General features: G+C 41.6%; 2 protein-coding genes across 5 annotated transcripts; both read right to left on the reverse strand.

The window, feature by feature from the left end:
- Positions 1 to 1,511: 1,511 nt before the first annotated feature.
- On the reverse strand, positions 1,512 to 4,911 carry ptger1a (prostaglandin E receptor 1a (subtype EP1)). Its single transcript, XM_027028154.2, has 3 exons — positions 4,466 to 4,911; positions 2,514 to 3,406; positions 1,512 to 2,344 (listed from the first exon to the last, which is right to left on the reverse strand). Exons 2-3 carry the CDS (start codon positions 3,363 to 3,365, stop codon positions 2,087 to 2,089), a joined length of 1,110 nt encoding a protein of 369 aa, XP_026883955.1. The 5' UTR covers positions 3,366 to 3,406; positions 4,466 to 4,911; the 3' UTR covers positions 1,512 to 2,086.
- A 12,009-nt stretch (positions 4,912 to 16,920) lies between these two features.
- On the reverse strand, positions 16,921 to 22,687 carry si:dkey-217d24.6 (protein Wiz). Of its 4 annotated transcripts, none has more exons than XM_027028157.2 (10): positions 22,523 to 22,687; positions 21,841 to 21,939; positions 20,896 to 21,420; positions 20,348 to 20,743; positions 19,347 to 19,814; positions 18,774 to 19,103; positions 18,306 to 18,520; positions 17,812 to 18,025; positions 17,546 to 17,711; positions 16,921 to 17,283 (listed from the first exon to the last, which is right to left on the reverse strand). In XM_027028157.2, exons 2-10 carry the CDS (start codon positions 21,932 to 21,934, stop codon positions 17,097 to 17,099), a joined length of 2,595 nt encoding a protein of 864 aa, XP_026883958.2. In that variant the 5' UTR covers positions 21,935 to 21,939; positions 22,523 to 22,687; the 3' UTR covers positions 16,921 to 17,096. The 4 variants fall into 4 exon arrangements, with proteins under 4 accessions (XP_026883958.2, XP_026883957.2, XP_026883956.2 ...); XM_027028156.2 differs by lacking the exon at positions 22,523 to 22,687 and adding an exon at positions 22,110 to 22,459 and having other exon boundaries at positions 20,348 to 20,740; XM_027028155.2 differs by lacking the exon at positions 22,523 to 22,687 and adding an exon at positions 22,110 to 22,459.

A 22,687-nucleotide genomic window follows, 5' to 3' on the forward strand; every position in this document is an offset into this window, starting at 1 on the left:
AATCAGTCTCAAAGCTTACAGTAAATCGAACTATACTATAAATTCCAAAAGTGATTTTTAAAACCTTGCTTTGTATGTGACCTTGGGTATCAGAAAAGTGCTATATAAATAAACGTTATAATGGTGATGACAGTAGAATTTTACTTGTTGTGTGTCAGTGAGGACGCTGACTAGAAATACCGCTGACTTAGTTTAATTACCGTTAAGAAACCAGATGAGTGTAGCCGACCTTTAGAGGATCTTTTTGTTTCTGAGACCGGACAGACTGCTGCACGCTGATAGATTTAATCATAGAACATTTACAGTAGCTCATAGCAGACAAACTGGACAATCAAATGATTTATGATGATGACACTCGGTGTTAAGGAATCGTCTTGTCTTGATTTCACGTGGTAGGCTTAATTCAAAGCAAAATAGACACACAAGAATGGAAAGAAAAAAAAAACTTCCGCAGATTATCTGGTTTATTATTTCCTGGGAAAATAACCATTTACAATAACAAATTAAAATGCTGTCAAAGCTCTGGAGAAATAACAAGGGTAATAAATAGATTTGATTTTTTGCCTGCAATGCCTAATCAGTGATTCCTTTAACATATTTTCAAAGGTTCACTTGAATAAATAATGAACTATATAGTATACATAATAAACACTTGGGGAAAATATGGTCTTCTTTTGCAAGACACATGCCAAGATAGCCTATAGCTTCATTATTAGTGGTTGTATATACAAGGATGTAAAACATTCGATATAATTTAACCCAGTAACATAATAATTGCACTGCATAGTGAAGCCTTGGTCTGTGTTGTAATACACATCAAACACCACTCCTCTCTTTACTATCGTATCTCCATTACCACTACAATTTAGGCAAACACTTTCACTTTTAAGCACACACACACACACTCACACACACACACACACACACACACACACACACACACACACACACACACTCACACACACACACACTCACACACACACACACACACACACACACACACACACTCACACACACACACACACACACACACACACACACACTCACACACACACACACACACACACACACACACACACACACACACACACACACACACACACACACACACACACACACACACAAAACATGGCCCTTATTCATCAGATTTGTAAGATAAGTGCGCACGAATTTAATCTTTGGTGTATTTGTAAGATCAAACTTATGTTTGGTTGGTGTGTGTGTAAATGTGAGAGGAACCAACTTAGAATTGTATTAGATAATTTAATTGTTATTAATATTATTGCTGATACCAGTTGTGCACTGGTACTTGATTTTAAGCACCTATTTCATCAGTTGCTCTCAAATTCATTTCAACGTTGTGCATTTTCTGAATCGGACCTGGAGGTCTACATCATTCAGTGTAGGCAACATCAATGAATAATGACGATTATTTCTAAGAGGGTTTTCTTTTAAAAAAAAAATCATAATATATTTGGACTTTTTTTTCTTTTAATAGTCCTTTTCCTTTCATTTTCCTTCTCTTTAGTTTTATTTGGTATTTTAAGAAGCATTTTTGCTTTAAATGTCAAAAGGTTTCAAGTATAATTATTAGCATGGAGAGAACCTGCTCCTGGTATGGGGTTAAATGGCGCTCACTGCGAGTGATGAGCTCCCACTGCTGTCTCAGAGGTACTGTTCTCCAATGTGCTGCATGTGCATATAGCTTAGAGGAAGCAATAGCAGTATGTCCTCCATAAACTCCCTCAGTCTGGGCACAACCCCTAGCACTAATTACGCTCTTCACAATAAGAGTATCATTTACTTCAGAAGACACTTGTATAAGATAGCAAACCTTGCCATGCATAAGCTACATTGCTGCCAATTATCTGAATTCTAATACGGTTGTTCTGTAACCTAGCTAACACTCTGCTTAAAGTCTCAGCCATTTATAACATTAATACCTTCATCTGTTAAAAGAGCTATTGTCACTTTAGATTTTTTTCAGATTTATAAGTAATCATGGCTGGGATGCTAGAGAGCATGTCTCCCTGTGATTATACTACCATTGCCAGAAGCTAGAACTCTTTTGCGTCACCCCCTGTGCTCACACCGTGTTAATGGAGGTGCGCACAGAGCTTTGCTCCCACAGCCGCATGCTGTTGCTAGTAGGGTTCGCCTGGCGCTTGGTGATGAGGTAGATCTTGCGGAGGACAGCGCGGCGGAGCAGAATGTAAACCCACGGGTCGAGGATCTGGTTCCACGAGGCCAAGCGGACGCCTGTGACCATCAGGGTCCTGTATTTGTCCAGGCTGCCTCCAATAGAACCCTTATACGAGTGTATTACAGACATGAGTCCAAAGATCTAAGGATGACATAAATGGAGGTGAGTGTTTTTCCTGGAACTATGATTGCTGCAGTACAACTGCAACTAAACTGCACTTGCAAATAACACTCACAAATACTTAACTGTCAGAAAAACAGTGGCCTACAAACATGAGAAACTTCTGAATGCTTGCAACACGCAGACTCACCAGCAGAGGGCTCCAACAGATACAGGATGTGACCATGATGCCCACAAGCTGCACTACCATCTCAATGTCGTGAGACCTGGCAGACTGACGTCTGCAAGACTGCTTGCGCATCCTTCCTAGGAGCAGCGTGAGCCCACTGATGGTGTTACAGAGCAGCGCCACGACCAGCGAGAGAAACCCCAGCCCCGAGAAGAGCAGCACAAAAGCCACATCCGCTGCACCTGTGCCCTCCAGCACGTGGATGAAGCACCAGGTGCCAGGGTACTGATAGCTGTAAGATCCTAGCTGGAAGCAGGGCAGCAGGGCCACACACAGTGCTGCCAGCCAGATGAGGGAGAGTGAGAGTTTAGTCCGTGTGGTGCTGACCAGGGAGGTGTGGAGCAATGGGTTTGTCACGCCCAGACACCTCTCCGCTGCCATAGCACATCCGAGGAAGAGTGGGCAGAGGCCGAAGAACACCATGCTGCCACCCAGGAACTGGCACAGTGCATCAGCCCTGGCATAGTGCGTAGCGGGCACGCCTCCTGACAGGTACAGTTTGAGGACAATTGCGCCAGGGATGACATGACCCAGGAAGTCTGTAAGAACCAGGGAGCTGGCGAAGAGCAGGAAGGTGGCCTTGGAACGGCGTCGTAGGTGAGCGTACGATGTGACCAGGATCAGCAGGGCTACTGTGTTGGACAGAATGCCCAGGGTCATCGAGAACATTGCAGCTATTGGCCCACTCAGAGGCAGTCTACCCAAAGTACCATTGATACTGGCAGCTAGAGTCACCTGCCCCTGGCTAAGATTGGAGAATGGGCCATTTGACACAGCAGCAGTAGTATTGCTGTGGTGTAAGGCTAACTCCATGATGCCTGGAGATGCGGGTTTCCCATGTCTGAGCAAGGAGGCTGTGGAGAGGCACAGCACAATGAAAGATAAACTCAGAGCTTGAACATGTAAATAGGAATCATATATAGGTGATAGGTGTTGTAAACATAACTCCCTCAGTTCCTAAAATGACAAAGCCACCACCTCAACCATCATTGCCTACAGATGTTTATAAAAAAAATGTTTTATAACATATTACTTACAAGGATAAAATTAAAATTTCGTTGTATGCTTAACCTCTAACTTATATACTACAAGACTACTGAACACAGCATTTGTATGTAAATCAAACACAAAAAAATCTAGAACATCTTATCTTGACAGTCACATTTAATTGCTTGTCTTACTTGATCTCAGCTCATGAGAACAGATGACCAATAAATTACGTTATAATGAGCTCAGGGATTGCGAGACACTTTCAGCAGTAGTTTTATTGTAAACGGGATTAGTTCCCTTATGCATTTTTCCACGAAGCTGGCATTTGCGAGTTAATCTGCAAGAACATATCAATAATGTAATGCGTCTCTAGTGCGCAGCGCGGATGGGTGAGGTTTCTGGGCAAGTCCTGACGGCCACAGAACCATTTACACACATTCCGCAAGGTTCATTCACCTGGTTTTAACCCCTGTTTTTGTTTTGTTTTCGTTATTGGTATTAATTCATACGTCGACCAAGCACATTTACTTTAATCTGATAAGAATTTATGGATATTTATAATTACGAAAGATTAACCTGGTATACAGCCAAACAAGAAAACATAAACAGGCGGCAACAACGCTTCTCTACTGGTCTGGTAGGTCATACATGCCACGGCCTCCACAATTTTCAGTGCTTGTCTTTTGTAAAGACAGGAAATGTCTTTTGTAAAAACGGGAAAAATTTCAGCATTGAATAAAGTTTTTAGCACTATAGATTACACACTGTAGAAATTTAATAACATAGACAAAAATTAGCCTAGGTATATAAAAATGTTTAGCCTTATAATTTTTGTATTCGTTCAAAATATAACAAAGTCTGGCATTCTGTGTTATTGAAATGTTCCAAGACAATAACTAAGAGTACAGGCCTATCAAAATTACCATGTTGTAGTCACTGTTATTCCTGAATTGCAAAGCAGGAAAAATATAAATAATCCTCTGAGTCTTCACAGAAGTCCATAATAAGACACGATGGAAAATCCAGTTAAATTTGTGATAATCCGGACCATCTTTTTCAAATTATAACGATAAAACTAAAATGACCCAAATGTATGCTGAAGTTTTACAAACTGAAATCTGGAGACGTTTCTACAGTGCACTACTCTTGCAGACGCAACCAGTCTGCTGCCGTGCCACTGCACCGTGCTGCCTGCAGTATTACTCCTCCTACAATGGTAGAGCGAGTGAGTTAAACTAGCTTCTACTCATTAATAAGTTTAACAGCAGACTTTATGAATTGCCCAGATATCTCGTTTGAGAACTTTGGTAAAAAACGGTTGAGCTTTATCGAAGAATCAGGAACCTGCCGCATTCTCCAAGGACTCCCTGCAGAACCAAAAGCGAAGTGTAGGTGGAGTCGGACTACATCCAACTCCTCCCATTTCGTGTTTTCATTGGTCTAAAAACATCGTGTTTCTATAGATCTGAAATTCGCAAGAGTCGCTCGTTTTGTTTAGTTAAGTTTAATGAATTTATTTATTTTTTGATAACGTCATCACCACTCAAAATTAAAAATTGTAGTGAAGTACACAAGGTTTCCAGACAGGTGTGCTTCACCCCCCCCCCAAAAAAACCATTTCTGAACTGGTTCCTCCTACTACGAATTCAGAAGAACTTTGTTTGCACAGCTGATGAATGACCTCTGCCCAAAATGTCCTGTTTCTCTAGAAACCTTGTGTACAATTTTGAATTTCTCTCTCCATATATAAATAGAGTTTCAAAATTATAGTGAAGTTTAGTTTCCAGAGAAACAGGATGTTACAGAAGTCCTTCATCAGACCTACTTGTTTGTCATATAACATGGTGGACTTTTTTTCAAAGCTAAGGCCACTTAAGGGTATGTCAAGAAAACATAAAATCTTCAAAAACCAATGATTATTTAAAAGCGGTAACAATAAAACAGTTCTTCTTTCTTCACTCCTAGTCGTATGTGGTTGAACACATGATGTAATTGGTTAGGACATCACACGTCAGGTGTGCAGAACGGACAGTAGCTAACCGACCTAACGTGTCGGTAACGACGTAGTACAGCCTTCAGTTGGAGGAATCTGTCCCATCTTCAAAACCCGTCTATTTGCATCTATGAATAAGAAAATATATAGTTAACATTACATTTTGGTCATCTCATTGTTTATGTTAGTTGGCTAGCGAGAGAATTCGAAACCTATATGGCTAGCTAACTAACACAGCTAACTAACAGTCCTCTTCAAACATAATAGTAACCACACATCTAGTTAGCCTAACTAGGTTAGGCTACTAGCGTTTACTAGTGTTAACTGGCTTCAAGTAAAGTTACCATCCAAAACTACAGTTTGCGTATGCATTTCTTAGAGAGAAAACCATATACATTTCTACGATACAACATTAATTAACCACTTACATCGCAACAACTTGCTTGTTTACTTTTTGCGGCAGTAATAACCTGAAAATAGACGTTTGGTGGGAGGAGTCTGTTTTGGTTAAACCCAATGAAAACACGATGGGGGAGGAGTTAGATTAGATCCAGCTCCACCTAACTTCTGGTTCTATAGCCCGGAACATATTGCTGCATTTGCTAGCTTGCGTATCTCGTAATTAGAGGAGAATTATTCATTATAAATTAATTCAGTTAATGGATATTATTTTGTAGTGTTCTGCATAAGTCACAATTAGTCAAATTTAAGTAAAAATGTATTTAAGTAAAATTTAATTAAACTAATTAGCCAGAGACATGCAACCTTTGGTTAGATTTGGACAAAAATGTGCAAAAACACTGAATACACAGCCCCAACCCAAAAATCCTTTAAGTGATTAAATTCACCCGATTATGAACATTAAAAGCAGGTTCTTGTGTTGTGTAAATCTTGCCAATTTGGCAACTTTGTAGATAGCCGCCCACCCGCTGTCTGGACGAAACTTAGCACATAAGCGCTGCAAACATCTCAGCAGAGACAGAGGACTCAGTGTACGTCAAAAAGACGCACAGGTGCCATAAGGCATTACCATGTGACAAGCGATTCAGTGGTAAAATATAACAAAAGTGCAATCAAAAAACTGCTTCTCTCATGGAAACTACCCAAAAATAATGCTGCAGGTTACTGAATTTAACTGGTTTTGGAATTAATCTAACAATGGAAAATCATCTGAGAAAACATTGAGGCTTTAGTATGGACAGTAGGAGCAGACAAAAAAATCTTGTGTCTTAATTAAGCGATCCTATAATGCATATGCAAAATGGTGGTGGTGCTAATAATACACCACATGCTCCACTCATACATGGCTGCACTGAGGCTGAGGTGCATTTGGTTCAGTTAAAGGCTCAGGCAGATGGACCTACGTGTTCTGAAAGCACATTTTCATTATACATTTACTGTTTTTTTCAGTAGGCTTTTGAAAAGGCCTTCAATTGCCCTGCATTTTATTATGTTCCAGTGCATGAAAAATGGATGAAGCAAGCATGGATTATTTGAGATGTTTTTCCACTTCCCACACCTTTAAAGTAATACAAGGAAACATCTGGTTGTGATGAAATCCAATCAGAAAGTTCCAGATTTAGGCCTTCACTGCAGTAGGACCAGAATGGGCACCAATAGAAGGCAAAGAGAAGGCAATACAGTTTAAGTGTTTACATCTCGCAGACCAACCAGGTCGTTTCCTCAAAACAGACAGCCGAAGCATTGCTTCCATGGATATGATTCCCATTTCCCTAACGCTTCTGTAGGTTGCCTTTCGGATAGAGGAGTCATATTTCAACCGTATTACTGAGCTCAAGCAGGGTCGCTATTGCTACCTCCCAGCCAGCCATTGACTTGCTCAGTGTATTTTGGGGGTGTGTGGGTGGATCTTTCTGTTTTACGGCTGTGGTCTCCAGCCATTGTGTGCGTGAGTTGAGTGCTTGGCTGCAAGGGCGATTTTCCTCTGTCCGTCATCCTGTTTCATTGGATAATCTGTGCTCGTCAGTGTGGCCATCTGGCCCCTGCTGCACCGAGATCGCCAAGAGCATGTCTGAGGACTGCATTCATTCAGGCCTCCACACTCGACCGCAAGGAAACTCTCGCCAGGCCGCCTTTGAAAAGGCCGCAGTGGAGGCGGTCGGGAACCAAGAGCTGGCACGCTCCTCGTTTCGCCGTCTGCTTCCTGTGCTTCTGCTCTGCAGATTATTGAAGGCAGCTGGAGGAAGGTACTGTGAGCATGTTTTGGGTTTTTAAGAACATCTCATTATTAAAACTGCCTGTGGATCCGTGCAATGGTTTATAGGCCACCATACAATACCAGGTGAAGTTTGAGAATGCCTGTTTCAAGTGACATTACTGGGGCTGAAAAGCAGAGAGGGAGATGGTTCTTCATTATTCAGTGAACTACAACAACTCATGTGTGAGTGGAACGTTTGCAGTGAGAGATATCACACCACTCTAACATAGGTTGGGGGGTAGGAGACGTTTCTGTCCGGGATGAGGAGGTACTGCTGCCTGCTGATGAAGAGGTCATTCTGCATTTTTTTCTTAGAAAAGAGGAGTAAATCTGGCACAGGTCTCCTGATTTACTGCCACACAACTGATACATCACTCACTGTATGCTAAGCAGATCTCAGATGTGCAGCTGTTTTCTCCTAGCTTTGAGAATTCAACAGGTATTTATTCTGGAATGAACCTGAATATTCTGCTTAAGGAATTACAGTTTGTCATCACTATGCATTTGTGTGCAAATGATTTAAGTTAGAATATGTGAGTCCAAGTGTTGGTTAACTCTGTAATTGACTCTGCACAAGTACACATGAGACTATATGAGAAATAGTACTCTCTGAATATATGTGAGACATTGGAACAGGCAGATATGTGTTGAAGATATGTATGAATTTCCACAGATCTCACATTGAGCCAGAAACAGCATCTGTTTCATCAAGGAAGTTGTTCATATCCATAATATTCACTTTATTGGCAGCTGGAATAGAAAGGGAGATTCCTGGAAGGGAGTCTTACATGCAGTTTCGTGACTGTAACAGTTTCGTGCCTTCAGGAAGGAAAAGGCTAACACTGGTGTGAGCACTGCTGGTTTTTGTGGGACAGGTTAAAGAGCGGATGCCTGATTGAGCGTTACTGTACTGAGTAGTCATTCCTCTCACCACAAGAGGCTTCTGAATGGAATATCCAAGTAAGTTTGAGTATTCAAGCATCCATCTTGGATCATATGGTAATTTAATTGAATAGGTAATCTGATTTTAAAATATAGTAGTGGAACCTTTGGAGGTGAAAGAAAATGAACATTTGAGCCTCTTAACAATAAGGCTGGAGCTTAAACAAGAAAACTGCCAACAGGCTAGAAAAGGAGATGTTTTATAAGAAGGCCATATATGGTGGTGGAGCAGGGAAAGTTCCAAGGCTGGTGGATGGCTGGGAGGAACAGTATGGGAACAGACGATATCAGTGTGGATGATCAAATGTGAGACCTACAAACAAGGCTTTCATAAATGCAGGAAAAGGTGAGGCAGTTCTGAAGAGAAGCATGATGTGTGTAGTGTGTAAAAACACATGAGGGTTCTGTTCACTAACACTTTATGTCACACATTGAGTGTCATGGGCGCAGTGAAAATCATGTGGCTGGGAGCTGTGAATGGAGCACCACAGTGATGAAACCAGACACTGTCTGAAGAGGACCGGAGTCTTTATGCAATCGTTATCTCAGCTGTCTGGATTTACTAGGTTCAACACAGAATGTGGGGGGTCGGAGTAATTAATAAAAGCCATAAGATAAATCAATTTAGTAAAATTGACAGATGTTGGTAAAATAGGAGAAAAATGACATACTTGAAAACCTACAGAAATGACCTACATGGAAGCATTATATCAGAAATATAAAGAGCAGAAACAATTATTGGTATCAGGGGAAAGAAAGAGAAAGAAGAGAAATCAAACATACTGTGGCTCTTTGTATTTGTCCTTGTAGGCTTTGGTCAGAACTGATCTTCAGGAAACGCAGTCCAGCAGCAACTGTCGGGTTGGTCTCTTGCTTCCCTTCACTGAAACTTGCCTTGCTTGTATCCCTGTGAGATAAACAAAATGTTTTATTAACAGAAATTCTATAAAAATCAGATTTCCCTTGTATTCTCTTAAAAGCAAATTGACCTTATTACACCCAATGTGAGTTGGTGATGAGGAGCCTGGAGGTGTCTTTCCCCACACGCACATCCATCCATAAGAGCCAAACAGATAGAGGGCTTCCAATGATTCAGCTTTTAAAATGTGTTAGAATAACACACTTAATGAATGATGGACTGGTGACATGAAAATTTATTCCACGCATATCTCATGACAGCTTTCCAAATGCAGCTTCACTATATAAACATAGGATTTCTTTAATATTGGTTGAGTGTTCTGATGTCAAAACGAATCATGGTTTCTGTGCAACTTTCTCACCTTTTCTTCACACATGTTCCTTCCCAAAAACCTGTCTAAGTTTTAGCTGTTTCTTGCTCCCCAGACATCTCAGTTAGCAGCAGTAATGCAGGCAACTCTGAGTCAGACCTGGAAATGTCAAAAAGCCTTGGGGATAAGTAAGGAGCCAATTCAGCAAGCTATCCAGCACAGCGAAGGGTGGGGGGTCCTGTTATTTGGAACTTGTTTAAACTGATCATTAACCAATTTAATTTTACTGGTCATTAACTGATGTTAGGAATCATTTTTGAACTGCAAGACAAGCAAGGTAAAGTGGGGAGGGCATTATTTTTATACTGATCGTTGCTGGGGTGCTGTGGGAGCACTGCGTGGCAGGGCGTTCCCGTGCTGCTCAGGAGCACTGGAAACAGAAGGTCAGGCTGGAATTAAAGCAGTGCTTTACCAGAGCAGAGTGATGGCTTGAGCAAGCAATCACACAATCAAACCTTTTTAATCAACTGTTTTCTCTCGACCAATGTAAACACATTGCAATCAGTTTACTCTGTCATGGGTAATTCATTTCCCACACAGTGAGCACCTCCTCATGTCATTGCCCTGTCTATGTGGAGTCTTGGTACAGTCAGAGCTTTCTCTGGGATATCCTGGAGGAGGTTGACTTACCCCTCAACTCCATGAGCTCACTCCTAACATAAACTCTCTACACTTTAGCCCTCACTAACTAAAATACCCCATATTCACTCCTAAAATACATTGTCTATGACTGCATTAGGATTATTAGGGTATTTAATGATATCTTTTACCAAAAGCCCATTTTTCATATTTCAAGAACCAAATGTACTGTTTCATGTTGTCTGAAGGTTCCCACGACTGAATGTGGAATTGCATTCATTGAAAAAAAGAGGTTGGCTTCCACAGACACGTTAATCATTACCTCCCGCGCCAGATGGTGTGAGACGCATCTCCATCCTGAAAAGAGCTGTGACACGCAAAATATGTTATGGATATTTGTTCTGGCCCAACTCTGGCTCATCGTCATACGCAGGATTCTGGGAACCAGTTGGTCCAGACTAACCGGGCCAGTCAGGCCAATGTCAGTTTGGACTGGTACTGTGGTGGGTACTGACTTAACATATAAGATATGTTTGTTATACACCAGCACCGGCTGTTTTTAAATCAAAGTTAAGATCATTCCTATCTGAGGTTTTTGGCTCAGGTTAGAGATTGTTTTTCAGTTCCTCTGGAATTGCACCTCAATTTTAGCATTGTATTCTTTTTACTTTTAATAATTGTGTTATTATTATTATTATTATTATTATTATTATTATTATTAAGTAGTAGTAGTAGTAATAGTAGTAGTATTTCATTTTCTTTATTTCTTAATTCTTTATATATTCCTTATCTTCTGCATTTTTATCTTCTTTTAATTTCTTTTAATCATTTAATTACTTTAAACTGTTTAATATAAAAATATTTATATTATTATGTAACGCTTTTCTATATTTCTTGGCAAAGGCCTTCAAAGGTGATGGATCTCAGGTTGTAATAAGCGTTATCTGATTTAATGTGAAGCTCTTTGAATTGTCATTGTGTATGAAAGATATTAAATAAATAAACTTGCCTTACTTTGCCTTATATTTCTGATTTACAGAAAGATTTTTACAACCAATCTACCACCTCAACTTTCAGCCAGTGTTTCAAACGTTTTATATGCATGTTCTTATTTCAGTTATTCCAGTATAAGAGTAACATGATTGACAGGAAGTGGATTCCTGTGTGTTAATATTGCATCAATGTGAACATGAGAGAAACATATGCTCTTGACTTTCATTTGCAAACATGTTTTTTTTTTTTTACCAAATCCAGATGTACAAAGGTTCCAGTAAAAGCTGCAGAACAGGATATCTATAATCAGCACCATTTCTTGCTTATTTCCCTTTCCTTTTCTAAAATGTGTCCTGAAAGAGACACTGGGGAGCAAAGCAGTGAGGGTATAGTGATAAAGCCATGGGTTGAATCCCTGTGACCTTCTCCCATCTGGCTGGATATGAGCAGAGAGCAGCTGGACGCTTGGTGAAAAAGAGCGCTCTCTCACAACAACAAGCGCAAAAGTGCGTTCTGGTTCTCCGACACCTGCCGCCATGCATACATACACACTCATATATATATATATATATATATATATATATATATATATATATATATATATATATATATATATTACAACATTGCAGTCTTATTTCATAAGTAATATTATTTTGACTTGTTCTTTATATTGCATAACATATACACTACTGTTGAAGATTTGAGTGAAATGAGAAAAACTGAAATTTCTTGCTATGATTTAGCTCATGTACATTTCTGCAGATATTTGAAAATGAAAAAATACAAAATATAAAAGCAATGTTCAAGAAACCTCCATTGAGGGTTAAAGGTCTTGCTCAAGTGCTGAACAGTGGCAGTGCTTGAACCAGGAACAATCCAATTACAAACCAAGTACCTTAACCAGTGAGCTACCACTGCCCATGTTTAGAAATATGCAGATTTTGATAAGAAATGCTAGTAAATAATCACCTACACGAAATATTCTGTAGCAACCCCTGCACACTGCCTGGCTTTGGCTCTTCTGGCCAGGATTATTCATTAGGGTTGTCTTCTCATTTCTTTCTGAGCTCCCACAGAGTTCCCTTTTGCAACTGTCAGGTTCAGGTTTTTCAGGGGGTGTTTGAGAAAACACCCAACTTGCAGCAGTGCTGATGGACTGGCACCACTCTGAAACATACGACAGTAGCCCTCCTGTCTGAGCTTGGCTTTCTAAAATATACACTGTCCAACATATAGGCTTGGAACCACATTTTAGCGCTGGTGTCCAGGGGCTACTTGCTGCTTCCTGGCAACTCTCTCTCCCCTGCTTCGCCTGGGACGGTCAGTGTGCCAGCTGAAGGGAGCCCGGCTTTGCTGTGGCTACCAGAAGTGTGAGAACATTACAATGTCATTAGCGTTGCTTCATCCAAAGTTTACTAGACATTTAAATTAGTTTGTTTCTTTCAGACTGCAGATCTGTGCCTGATGGAATCTAGGCTGAGCTGTATCTGCATTCTTCAATGACAGTCCAAAGAAGGTGAACACGATGGTGTTCTGTTTTCTCTCACTCCATCTTTAATAAATCCCTGTTATACAAGGGGAGTGATCTGTACAGGGAAGGTGGGAGTGTGAGGGAGGGGCCTGTATGGGGAAGGTGGAAGTGTGGGGTAGTGGTCTGTACAGGGAAGGGGCGTGTGGGGGGAGTGGTCTGCACAAAGTGTAACTCCCTCTTGCCCAGCATTATGGGATGATGGAGCTGGTGGTCTACAGTGATGGTCACTGACTTGTGAGTTCCACAGAAGCGGATTCATAAATGACCTCATCAGTGTATGTTGAGTTTACAATACTGGAATTCTGTGGGGGGAAACCAACTCACAATTTACAGTTTGTGAGATTAAACCAACTCACATCTGGTGATGGTAACTCTGGTGCCTTTCATCTTCTCCCTGCTATAAACACTACAGTCATTCGTTTACATCTCTGGTGGTTTAGCAACCACAATGTTCCTCAAAACTCTGTGCAGGCTTGGTTATTCACATTAATAATGGTCAGAAATACACTGCTAAGACATTCGATGGGATTTAAGAAGAATGAGGATGAGAGAACAACACAGAGGTCTACACTATTTAAAACTCAAGTCTTTGTTGTCCTTGTTTAACCTCACAGTGATATCCCTGGTCTTTGTCAAGCTGCGTTTTCACCATAAGGAATGTTCTTAATGCTTTCCAGGGCTATAGGTGATACATTTCAGTAACTTGCTACACAAGTGAAACCACTGCAGCCAATTGGAACACTGTAAGGACGTATTCCAACACACATGGCAAATAATCAAAAAACAAATCTTTATGATATGTTATGACATGTTGTATTGAAGCAGTTCAAGAAACCTGAAAGTTTCAGAAGCCTTGGATTTCATGAACGAGCCACCCATTTTTCATAATAGCTGTTTCAAATATAAAGCATAATATCATAAAGCACATTTATCCCCAACCCTCAAGTAGGGGCTTCAGTTCAGGCCTGCTGAGGGGATACTTTTACCACTCTACAAAAATATCTTCTGCAGAAATAATTAAAGTTGTGCAGAAATAGCTTATGATGATGCTATCTCTCCAGAAGCCAAAACACTGAGGACTTGGATGGGAATATTATATTATCGTAGTGATATCATAGTCATAGATAGGAATATCGCATTATCATGAGATCACACTGAACAGGATAGGTATTCTGTGTCAGATATTTCAGTATCCTTCAGTCCCCACTTTAGGGTGGAGTTCATTAATTTTGTGCTGGATAGAGGGTATTATGTTTTATATAAATAAATATATTCACATAAAAACCTGATCTGTACCTTGGGCCCTTCGAGCTTCAAGTATGGTCTGGTTTGACCCACCATTCTTCAGTATTCATGGAAGACAAGCATCAAGCTTTATCTCCAGTCTATCACTCTGCTGATGGAATGAACTACCACTGGCTGTTCAAACAGCCGAGTCCCTCGCTGTCTTCAAATGCCAAAATAAAACAGTAAAACATACATGAAGCAGACATAAACAAACATAAAAGACTAAAAATGAAAATTTAGAAAAAAATTAAAATAGAAGAAAAACAGGGTGGTGGATAACAATGAAACAATAAAATGAATAAAATATTATTAAACTAGAACATGAGAATGAAAAGAAATATATATCAAAATAATTAGTATAAACAAAAACACATGTACTAAGAAAAACTTAAAAAAAAAATACTACTTCATTCTTGGTATGTTTGATAATACAGCACTTGACTTAAAGCACTTAAAACCAGTGTCGGATTAAACCCTGTGGAGGCCCCTAGGCAGTTGATATATCGAGGTCCAGTTGCAAATGAACTCCTAATACTTAAGTTGACTGGCAGTGGTAGTTTGGCCAGTAAATCCAGTAAACAATGTGTGTAGTCTAGCTGTGAAAGAACAACGTCAGCAAGAGTTTTATTAAACAAAGATTTTCCTAAAATACACATGTAAAAATAAATATTTTAGGAATGCTGTAGTTTTTTGACCTGTGGAATTTAGTGATTTGGAGTTTATGTAGTTAATGTTTTACTATACAATGAAGGACAAAAATAAATCAACAATGTAAAAAAAAATATTTTGAAAGCCATTTTATTAATAGTTATGAATTATACTTTAACAGCATAGGCCAGCAGGCTATATTATGCATTATCTATCTTAAGCAGCTTTTGGGGAAAATCAAAGGCTGACGTGAGCTCGCAGACAGGCAGGTGTGAGAAGGTGTAGAATGTCAACGTGCTTTAGAGGTTAACACTCTACAAGTTAAGAAGGTTGTGAAAGTCCATCACCAATTTCAATTCTAATCTCTAAAAGGAAGTAGTCGTTGAACCCTAACAATACATCCTATAGTACACTATTTAACAATAGAAATTAAGATGGTCTTTCACTAGGCTTCTCATCTCATGCAAGGACTGTGTCAGCTCTGTCACACCTGTGTGTTCCAGTGTCTCCACTCCATAATACCACTCTCACTAGACTTAAGCACAGGCATTCAGTACTTGGCCTGTTTGCACGGTGTCATAACATGGAAACTGCAGAGCTTCACAGTAATGTTGTCACTCAGCCCTAAAGGAAAACTTAAAGTTGATGAAAGGATTAAAGCAAAGTGATAACTGGGTGGAGATCAACACATTCAATCAAATCTTTAGGGTGTATGGAGCTCCACTTACAGCCTAGTCTGACAGGAAAATTTAGTCATCACTTGATCCTGCAGCTGACAGAACATCACAGGGTCAATGAGGTCTCAAGAGTTGGCTCCAGTGGATGGAAGGAATGGGCAGAGCATTCCATCAATATCAAATGGCAGATTCACCCAGATATAGCACAAATGTCATCAGCAGGAATCAAGAACGGTACACAGTCCCCAAGCACCAGAGACAAACAATACAAGCACATAAAAATAAGAAAATCAAATGAACTTAAAATAAGTAAATAAAAATGTCTCATTAGTTGACATCATTAAAAGACAGTATTCTTTGCTTACACTTTATTTGCTGGAAAAATATCGTGTGATTCTGGGGTTTGTAGTGTTAACAGAAACCTCTGACACTCTAGGTAGCTGACAACTGTAAAACACCAAAAAAACAAACAAACAAAAAAACCCCACACCCTTCAACATATAATAAACTACCTTGTTTTCTGCTTATCTTTTCTGTAAAGTGTTTTTCCAAGTGGAAAGAACTCAACCTTATTTAGTTTTGCTTAAAGATTTAACTAAAATATGCAGTTGTGGAAGGTACATATGCAGGATCACCATGGGCAACTGCTTTTATGACTGAACCAAGAAAAATATTTCTATTCCTGTAATAAAACTGAAATATAAGACAAAAAACAGCTGTGTAAAAAAGTCATTTTTTTCAGCACCTAAACAGGTAATGGAGAAATTGGCTTTAAGATTCCAAGTAGCCAAATAAAGTAAAATACACAGCACTCATACTAAATCATCCAGGACTGGTGAAGCCATTGCATAAAGAGAAAGGCTCTCAAAAATGAGCTTTTTATTGTATGGAGGTAATGAGACATTTGGCAAGATTTTTACATTCCTGTGGATTCACAAAAACGTGCAAAACATGATGAAAAATGATTCATTTTTATTCCATACTTTGATGCTGGATATGGTGCAAATTCAATCCACTCAAATTCATAGTCATGTTAGTGCTTGAGCACACGCACACGCGCGCACACACAGACACACACAGACACACACAGACACACACCAAAGTCGCACCTGGTATTTAACGTCTGGTACCCAAACTCTAAAACAGCATGAAAACATGAACACAGTTAAAATATATATATCAAAACTATAGACAACTTAGAAAAAAAATATAAAAGCACCATTTTCAAACAATAAAATACATTCCAAACATCTAAGCAAGAGTGAGGAGGAGGAGCTTTGAGTAAAAGGGGGTGGGGTTACTCAACTGTTCAGTACTCCAGTAGCGTCTTTATATAAGGTAGTTTGCCTAAAACGATTCAAGCACTTAGGTGTTAAACAGCTGGAGTATGCCTGGCCCTATACAGCCTGTGGGCCAATCAACTGCGGTGTGTCCGAGAGGACGAGGGAAGGGATAGATGCGCTCTGGGAGGTGGGGGTGGGGACATGGGCAGAGTCCTGTTTGAGGTTGAGAATGTGTTGCCGAAGGTGTATGAGCCAATCTTCCTGCACAGACAGTGGCCCTCTGAACACTTCTTCACAGAATCTTAAACACAACACACAGAGACAGAGAGAGACTGGACTCAATATACCATCACTGTCCTCAAAAAATAAAATCAGAAGTTATAATCTCACAGTGTATGCCAAATAACTGCTCGTAAAATCAGATGTGACAGAGCAGTTTAATCTCAGGACTCCACAGGTGGAAATGCACATACCAAAGATGAAAAAGGAGATGCACATATAGTAACCACCTGAATGCACCGAGCGCAATCAGAACAGTGAGGGCATGCAAGTTTCCAGCTCACCTGCATTTAAGGGAGTACACTTTCCCCACAAGTTTGACCAGACTGCTCTCAGGAGGGCGGGGCATGAGAGAGGGGGCATTCCCAGCACGTGGGGGCTTCAGAGGCCCAGCCTCCCCAACTCTGCTCTCAATGTGAGAAAGGTGTTTAGAAGGACGTCTCTCACAGCCTGCTCCACACACACACACACACACAGTAATGAAATTCAAACATTTGGTGGAGCTGAAGGTGTTAAGCACTGACACTTATGGCCTTCCGCTGTTAGATACCTCTAGGTAGGCGGGTGGGAACGTTTGAAACGTGTGAGGCAGGACGCTGGCCTGAAGCTTTCCTGTGGGAGGAGGAAAAAGATGGCTGACTTGCTCCTGCTTTGACCTCTCGACCTGCTGCTCTGGAGATCAGCGAAAGGCTCGGGGATAGGCGGCTCACGCTGGGCCGACTCGACTCAGGATCAGAGGCAGGGTATGGGGAAGAAGCAGCCCGCTGTGTGCATGTCAGAGATCAGAGCCATCAGAGACACAGTCAAAGATCTCAGTTCTACACTGAACCGAGAGGTAAGAACATGGACTGCAAGGCTTGCCAGTCCAAACATACGCTCAAGCACACTGGACAGAAAGGAAGCTTTGTGTCTCAAGCACTGGGCTAAAGTTTCAAATTTTTTACCACAGAAACGCCTACTCACATTCGCTCCGTAAAGGTGTGGAGAACATTTTTATATCCGTGCGTGTGTGCGTGTGTATTGTGAGAGTGCTGTGCATCTTGCCTTCTTGACATGGGGCAGATCCCCCTGCATATAGCGTTTATGGAGCTCAGCCACCTTTGCTGGCTCCTGCTGCATCCACATGGATAGGGTCTCTATGGGTGAGCCATTGGTGCGCCAGTCTACCCCCTGCTGGCGGAGATGTGCACGTGCATGGCTTGCCAGCGCCTTCCGATTCTCAAAATCGAAACCGCACAGCTCACATGTAGCCTCACACACTGGTAGAGACATACATTTACACAGAAGTAACCATTAACAGAGCCAACAGAACCCTTCAGAACTGTTTTCATAATGTCTAATTTCGGCACAGTAGAGCAAGAGTCCAATGCAATTTGTTGCTTAAACAACCCTGATTCACCTCATCAGTTAATCACCAGGCCCAGTGTGTTTAAGCATTTAAATAAAGCATTTAAATCACCATAAACTGCAGGACAAATGACCCTCTATGCTGAAGGTTTAAACCGGTCCTACCTGCAGACATGCCATCAGAGGAGTCCGTTTTTTCTCTGACGGAGAAATCAATGGGTGACGGGGTAAATGTGCGGGGTGAAGAGCCTGGTTTTCTCCATGAGCCACCCATCCCTGCTGAGCCCTCAGGCTTGACCTCTGACCCCTGATATGTGCCTTCCCTAAGCATGAGCTCGTACAGGGTGTCAATGGGTGAGGCATTGGGCGACCACTTAACACCCAGCTGGCGTAAGTGGGCACGGGCGTGACAGGATAGAGCTTTGCGGCTATCGAATGTCTCGCTGCAGTAATCGCAGCGCACCATCTGTGTCGCTTCCACCTCAGGCTTCGGCGCTGAGAGAGAACACACGTTTCATACAATTAGATTAGGGTTAAGTTTAGCCAACACATGTCTCAAGCAGCATAGAAATTGTATCAGTATCAAATGCATGTAAGTTTATAATTATCCTGCTGATAAAATATTGACATTTTCAGCGTTAATGGCCTGAAAGGTTGACATGACTTAAAGTCCAATTCTCTGATCAGGACCAACAGCTGGTGAAAGAACCAACAGCTACAGAAGACAGAATGACTTGCCTGTCGTAATCTGGCTGGTGTTGGGCCCTGGCCATGTCTGAAATGGGGACGGGGTGCTCCTTGGTCTGGGACACTCTGTGGTGGACAGCACCACTTCCACAGGCTCCTCCTTTGGTTTAGGCACCACTGTCCGTGAACCCTTCCTGGCTTTAGGCACTCTGGGAGAGGTGGAGACTGGGAACGAAGATGGATTCAGGTGAGCAGGGGACAAAGGGGGCAAAGCTGTAGTGGGTGTTGGGGGTGGCACCGTGGATGGCGGAGGCATGGTATGTGAGATATTTAGCTTGGGTAAGCTATTAGAGCCACGGCGAGCCATGAGTTCTCGGAGGGCTGCCATGGGAGACCCTTGGGCAGTCCACTCAGTGACCCCAAGCTGGCGCAGGTGGGAGCGGGCATGGCTTGCAAGACTCTGGCTCTTCTTAAACTTCTCATGACAAAACTCACAGCTTACAACCTTCAACGAGTCACCTGACCGCAACAGGAGGAAAATATAAAAATAGCTATGAAAACCCAGAAATAGGCCAATTAAGTGGTCTATGCAAATAGATCAAGAAACATATCAGACAAACACTGTTTCGGCTTGAATGCCTCGCATGACCAACTAACTCCTATTAATAATGGATCTGCATAATAATATGGACCGTTACCATGGTGGTGAAAGTGCACTTTGATGCAATTCCCTATTTCCAGTGTTGTCAATTCCTTCTCTCAAAGCTTCCATAAATATATGCCCAGTTTCCCACCAAGTATTTCTTTATAAATCCCAGTTTCTGCTTGAGAGTACACCATTTAGAAATGAGGCACCTAGTATTCTCTCATATTAACCCATCAAAACAATAGAATCACACAAGCCTTTCATATCCCCTAATGATTCAAGTGCCTTAGATTAGATGATCCAGTGTTAGGTTTAAATTAGAGATACAGCAAGCAAACTGTAACAGGTCTTCATCAGCAATGCTTGATGACGCTTCCAATAAACACCACAGTCAAACTGCACTCACCTCGTCCCTGTGCTTTCAGCCCCCCTAATGGCGGCGATGATGATGATGATGATGATGATGACATCTTCACTTTTTTAGAAGGTGGGGGGGTTTCTGGGTCAGCAGGCAGCACGTCAAGTTTGCTAGACGTGGCTGTGGAGGGGGTGGATATGGGGGAGTATCTCCCACAGCCATGCGCCTCATGCAGCTCTGGAGTGCTTGCCTTGCCCTGCAGATCCCCTTTCTGAAGCAGTTCGTGGAGCATTTCGATAGGAGCACCTTTAGAGTCCATCTCCACACCAAACTGCCGCAGGTGTGCTCTAGCATGGCTCGACAGGCCCTTGCGCGTCTCATACCAGGCTCCGCACAACTCACACACGTGAACATCATCTCTCGATGAGGCGTCCATCATTGCTGCTGCCATGAAAAACAAATTAGCATGATGAAACACTGCCTACATACACAGATACACATCACATTTTAACTGTATTTACAAATGGCTCTCTTAAATCATATATAGTACATAATAAATAACATAACAGCAGCATAAAAATGCTTATTCTACTCACTCAGGTTGAGAGGAGCATCTGTTTCCTGTGGAGCCCAAAGGGGTTTGGATGACGGTAGAGAAAGTGATGCTGTCGGACTTCCACTGAGTGATGGCGGGGCAGAAGACACAGAGAGTGGTGAGCAGGACTCTGGAACCTTCTGCAGCTTAGCAGGGACTTTAAGAGGCTTAACATCTGCCAGCAAAGATGAAGAGATACCCGAGGCTGACAATGGTCTCACAGCCACAGGGACTGGAGACTTACTGTATTTTTTTTTCACAAGATTTGATATTTTGATCTTCAGTTTTGTGCCAGAGTCCTTTTTGGGACTGTAGGTTTTGGGTTTGGGGGATCTGGCAACCATAGTGCAGAAAGGGAGCCTGCCATCCCGCTTTTGGATCAGACGGTAGAGGAGGTCTATGGGAGCACCACTGCTTTCGGACACGGCCACTCCCAGCTGCCGGAGGTGTGAGCGGGCGTGGCTGGAGAGCCCTCGCTTCGTCTCAAAACAAGCACCACACACCCCGCATGCATGCACACCTGATGCTGGACCACACAGAGCACAAAGTTAGTATCATATTGCCATTTAATAAAAATGATATGGATCCACAGTTGTGTAATACAATTTTAATATATGAATATGAAATATGAAGTTAGTCATATAATCAGAATGTGAAATTCCACATAAACAACCATAATGCTAATCAAAATAACAGATCTTAGTCTTAAAGGAGCTGCTTTACAGTGCCCAATGAATACAAAAATAATGAACACATTAACATTTCTTGATGAATCCAAAGAGGCCAATGTGTTCTCTAATCATTTTAATATACATCTAACAGAAAAAAACGTCTGTTCCATTGAAACACATGTTTATGTGTACTAGAGGCTACACTAATAAAGTCTATAGTTAAAGACCCTCATCACCATATATATATGCTTGCATACAGCAGTTCCCGCACTCACCATCCGAGTCCTCCGTGACTGGCGAGCGTCCCGCCGTGCTGAGGGAAAAGCTTGCGGCGCTTTTCCGGGCTGTTTCTGAAGCCGCTCTCTCCATGGTCACTTAAATACCGTAGGAAGAGAGAATTAACACATGTGAGTTTCAGAGGGTTACGGTGAGTACCTGATGAACTGAAGACACCCATTTCCACTTGGATTATTTTGTATTTTAATATTTATTACCAGACTTGCTCGCCTGTAGTAAAAGGCAAAGAGAACGGCCTCTAACAAACCTGAGTATTTCATTCATCTCATCCATACAAGTGGTTCCATTTAGCTACATGACGTAATCCAGAGAAAGGCAGTAAAATGTTCAGCGCGCGCGCACACACGCACGCACCGTCACGCTTCAACACATCGCGCTGTCTGTAGTGGCTAGTGCTTGCAATAGCTAATTTAGCTAGCTGGCTAATCTAGCTAGCAGGACGGGTTTGTGCTCTTCCCGGCTTTAACACCCGTCACCACTTGGAGAAAGAGGCTGTATTAAGCTAATTGGTATTTAGAAATCTTAACAAATACTCGACTTGTCACACTGATGCAATGTGATGGACAGCTAGCCTGTTTGTGTTCGCGCGACAGGCGTTAGCTAGCGTAGCTAACTTCCTAGCTAATATAGCTATGCAAGTAACTGAATTAGAAGATGTACCTTATTCACCAAGTCAGAGACTGCGTTGCCATGTGTTTCGCAGCTAATTAGCCTTGAGAAATTTAACAGTTCCCATACAGGTTATGAGCTTTGTTACAATCTACGTCAACAGTAGGTTCCTCTATTGTTTGTAGGAACCTTGGAGGCTCCTCCTCACGGTCGAAA

This window comes from Electrophorus electricus, chromosome 1, assembly GCF_013358815.1.
Source record: "Electrophorus electricus isolate fEleEle1 chromosome 1, fEleEle1.pri, whole genome shotgun sequence".
Lineage (NCBI taxonomy): Eukaryota > Metazoa > Chordata > Actinopteri > Gymnotiformes > Gymnotidae > Electrophorus > Electrophorus electricus.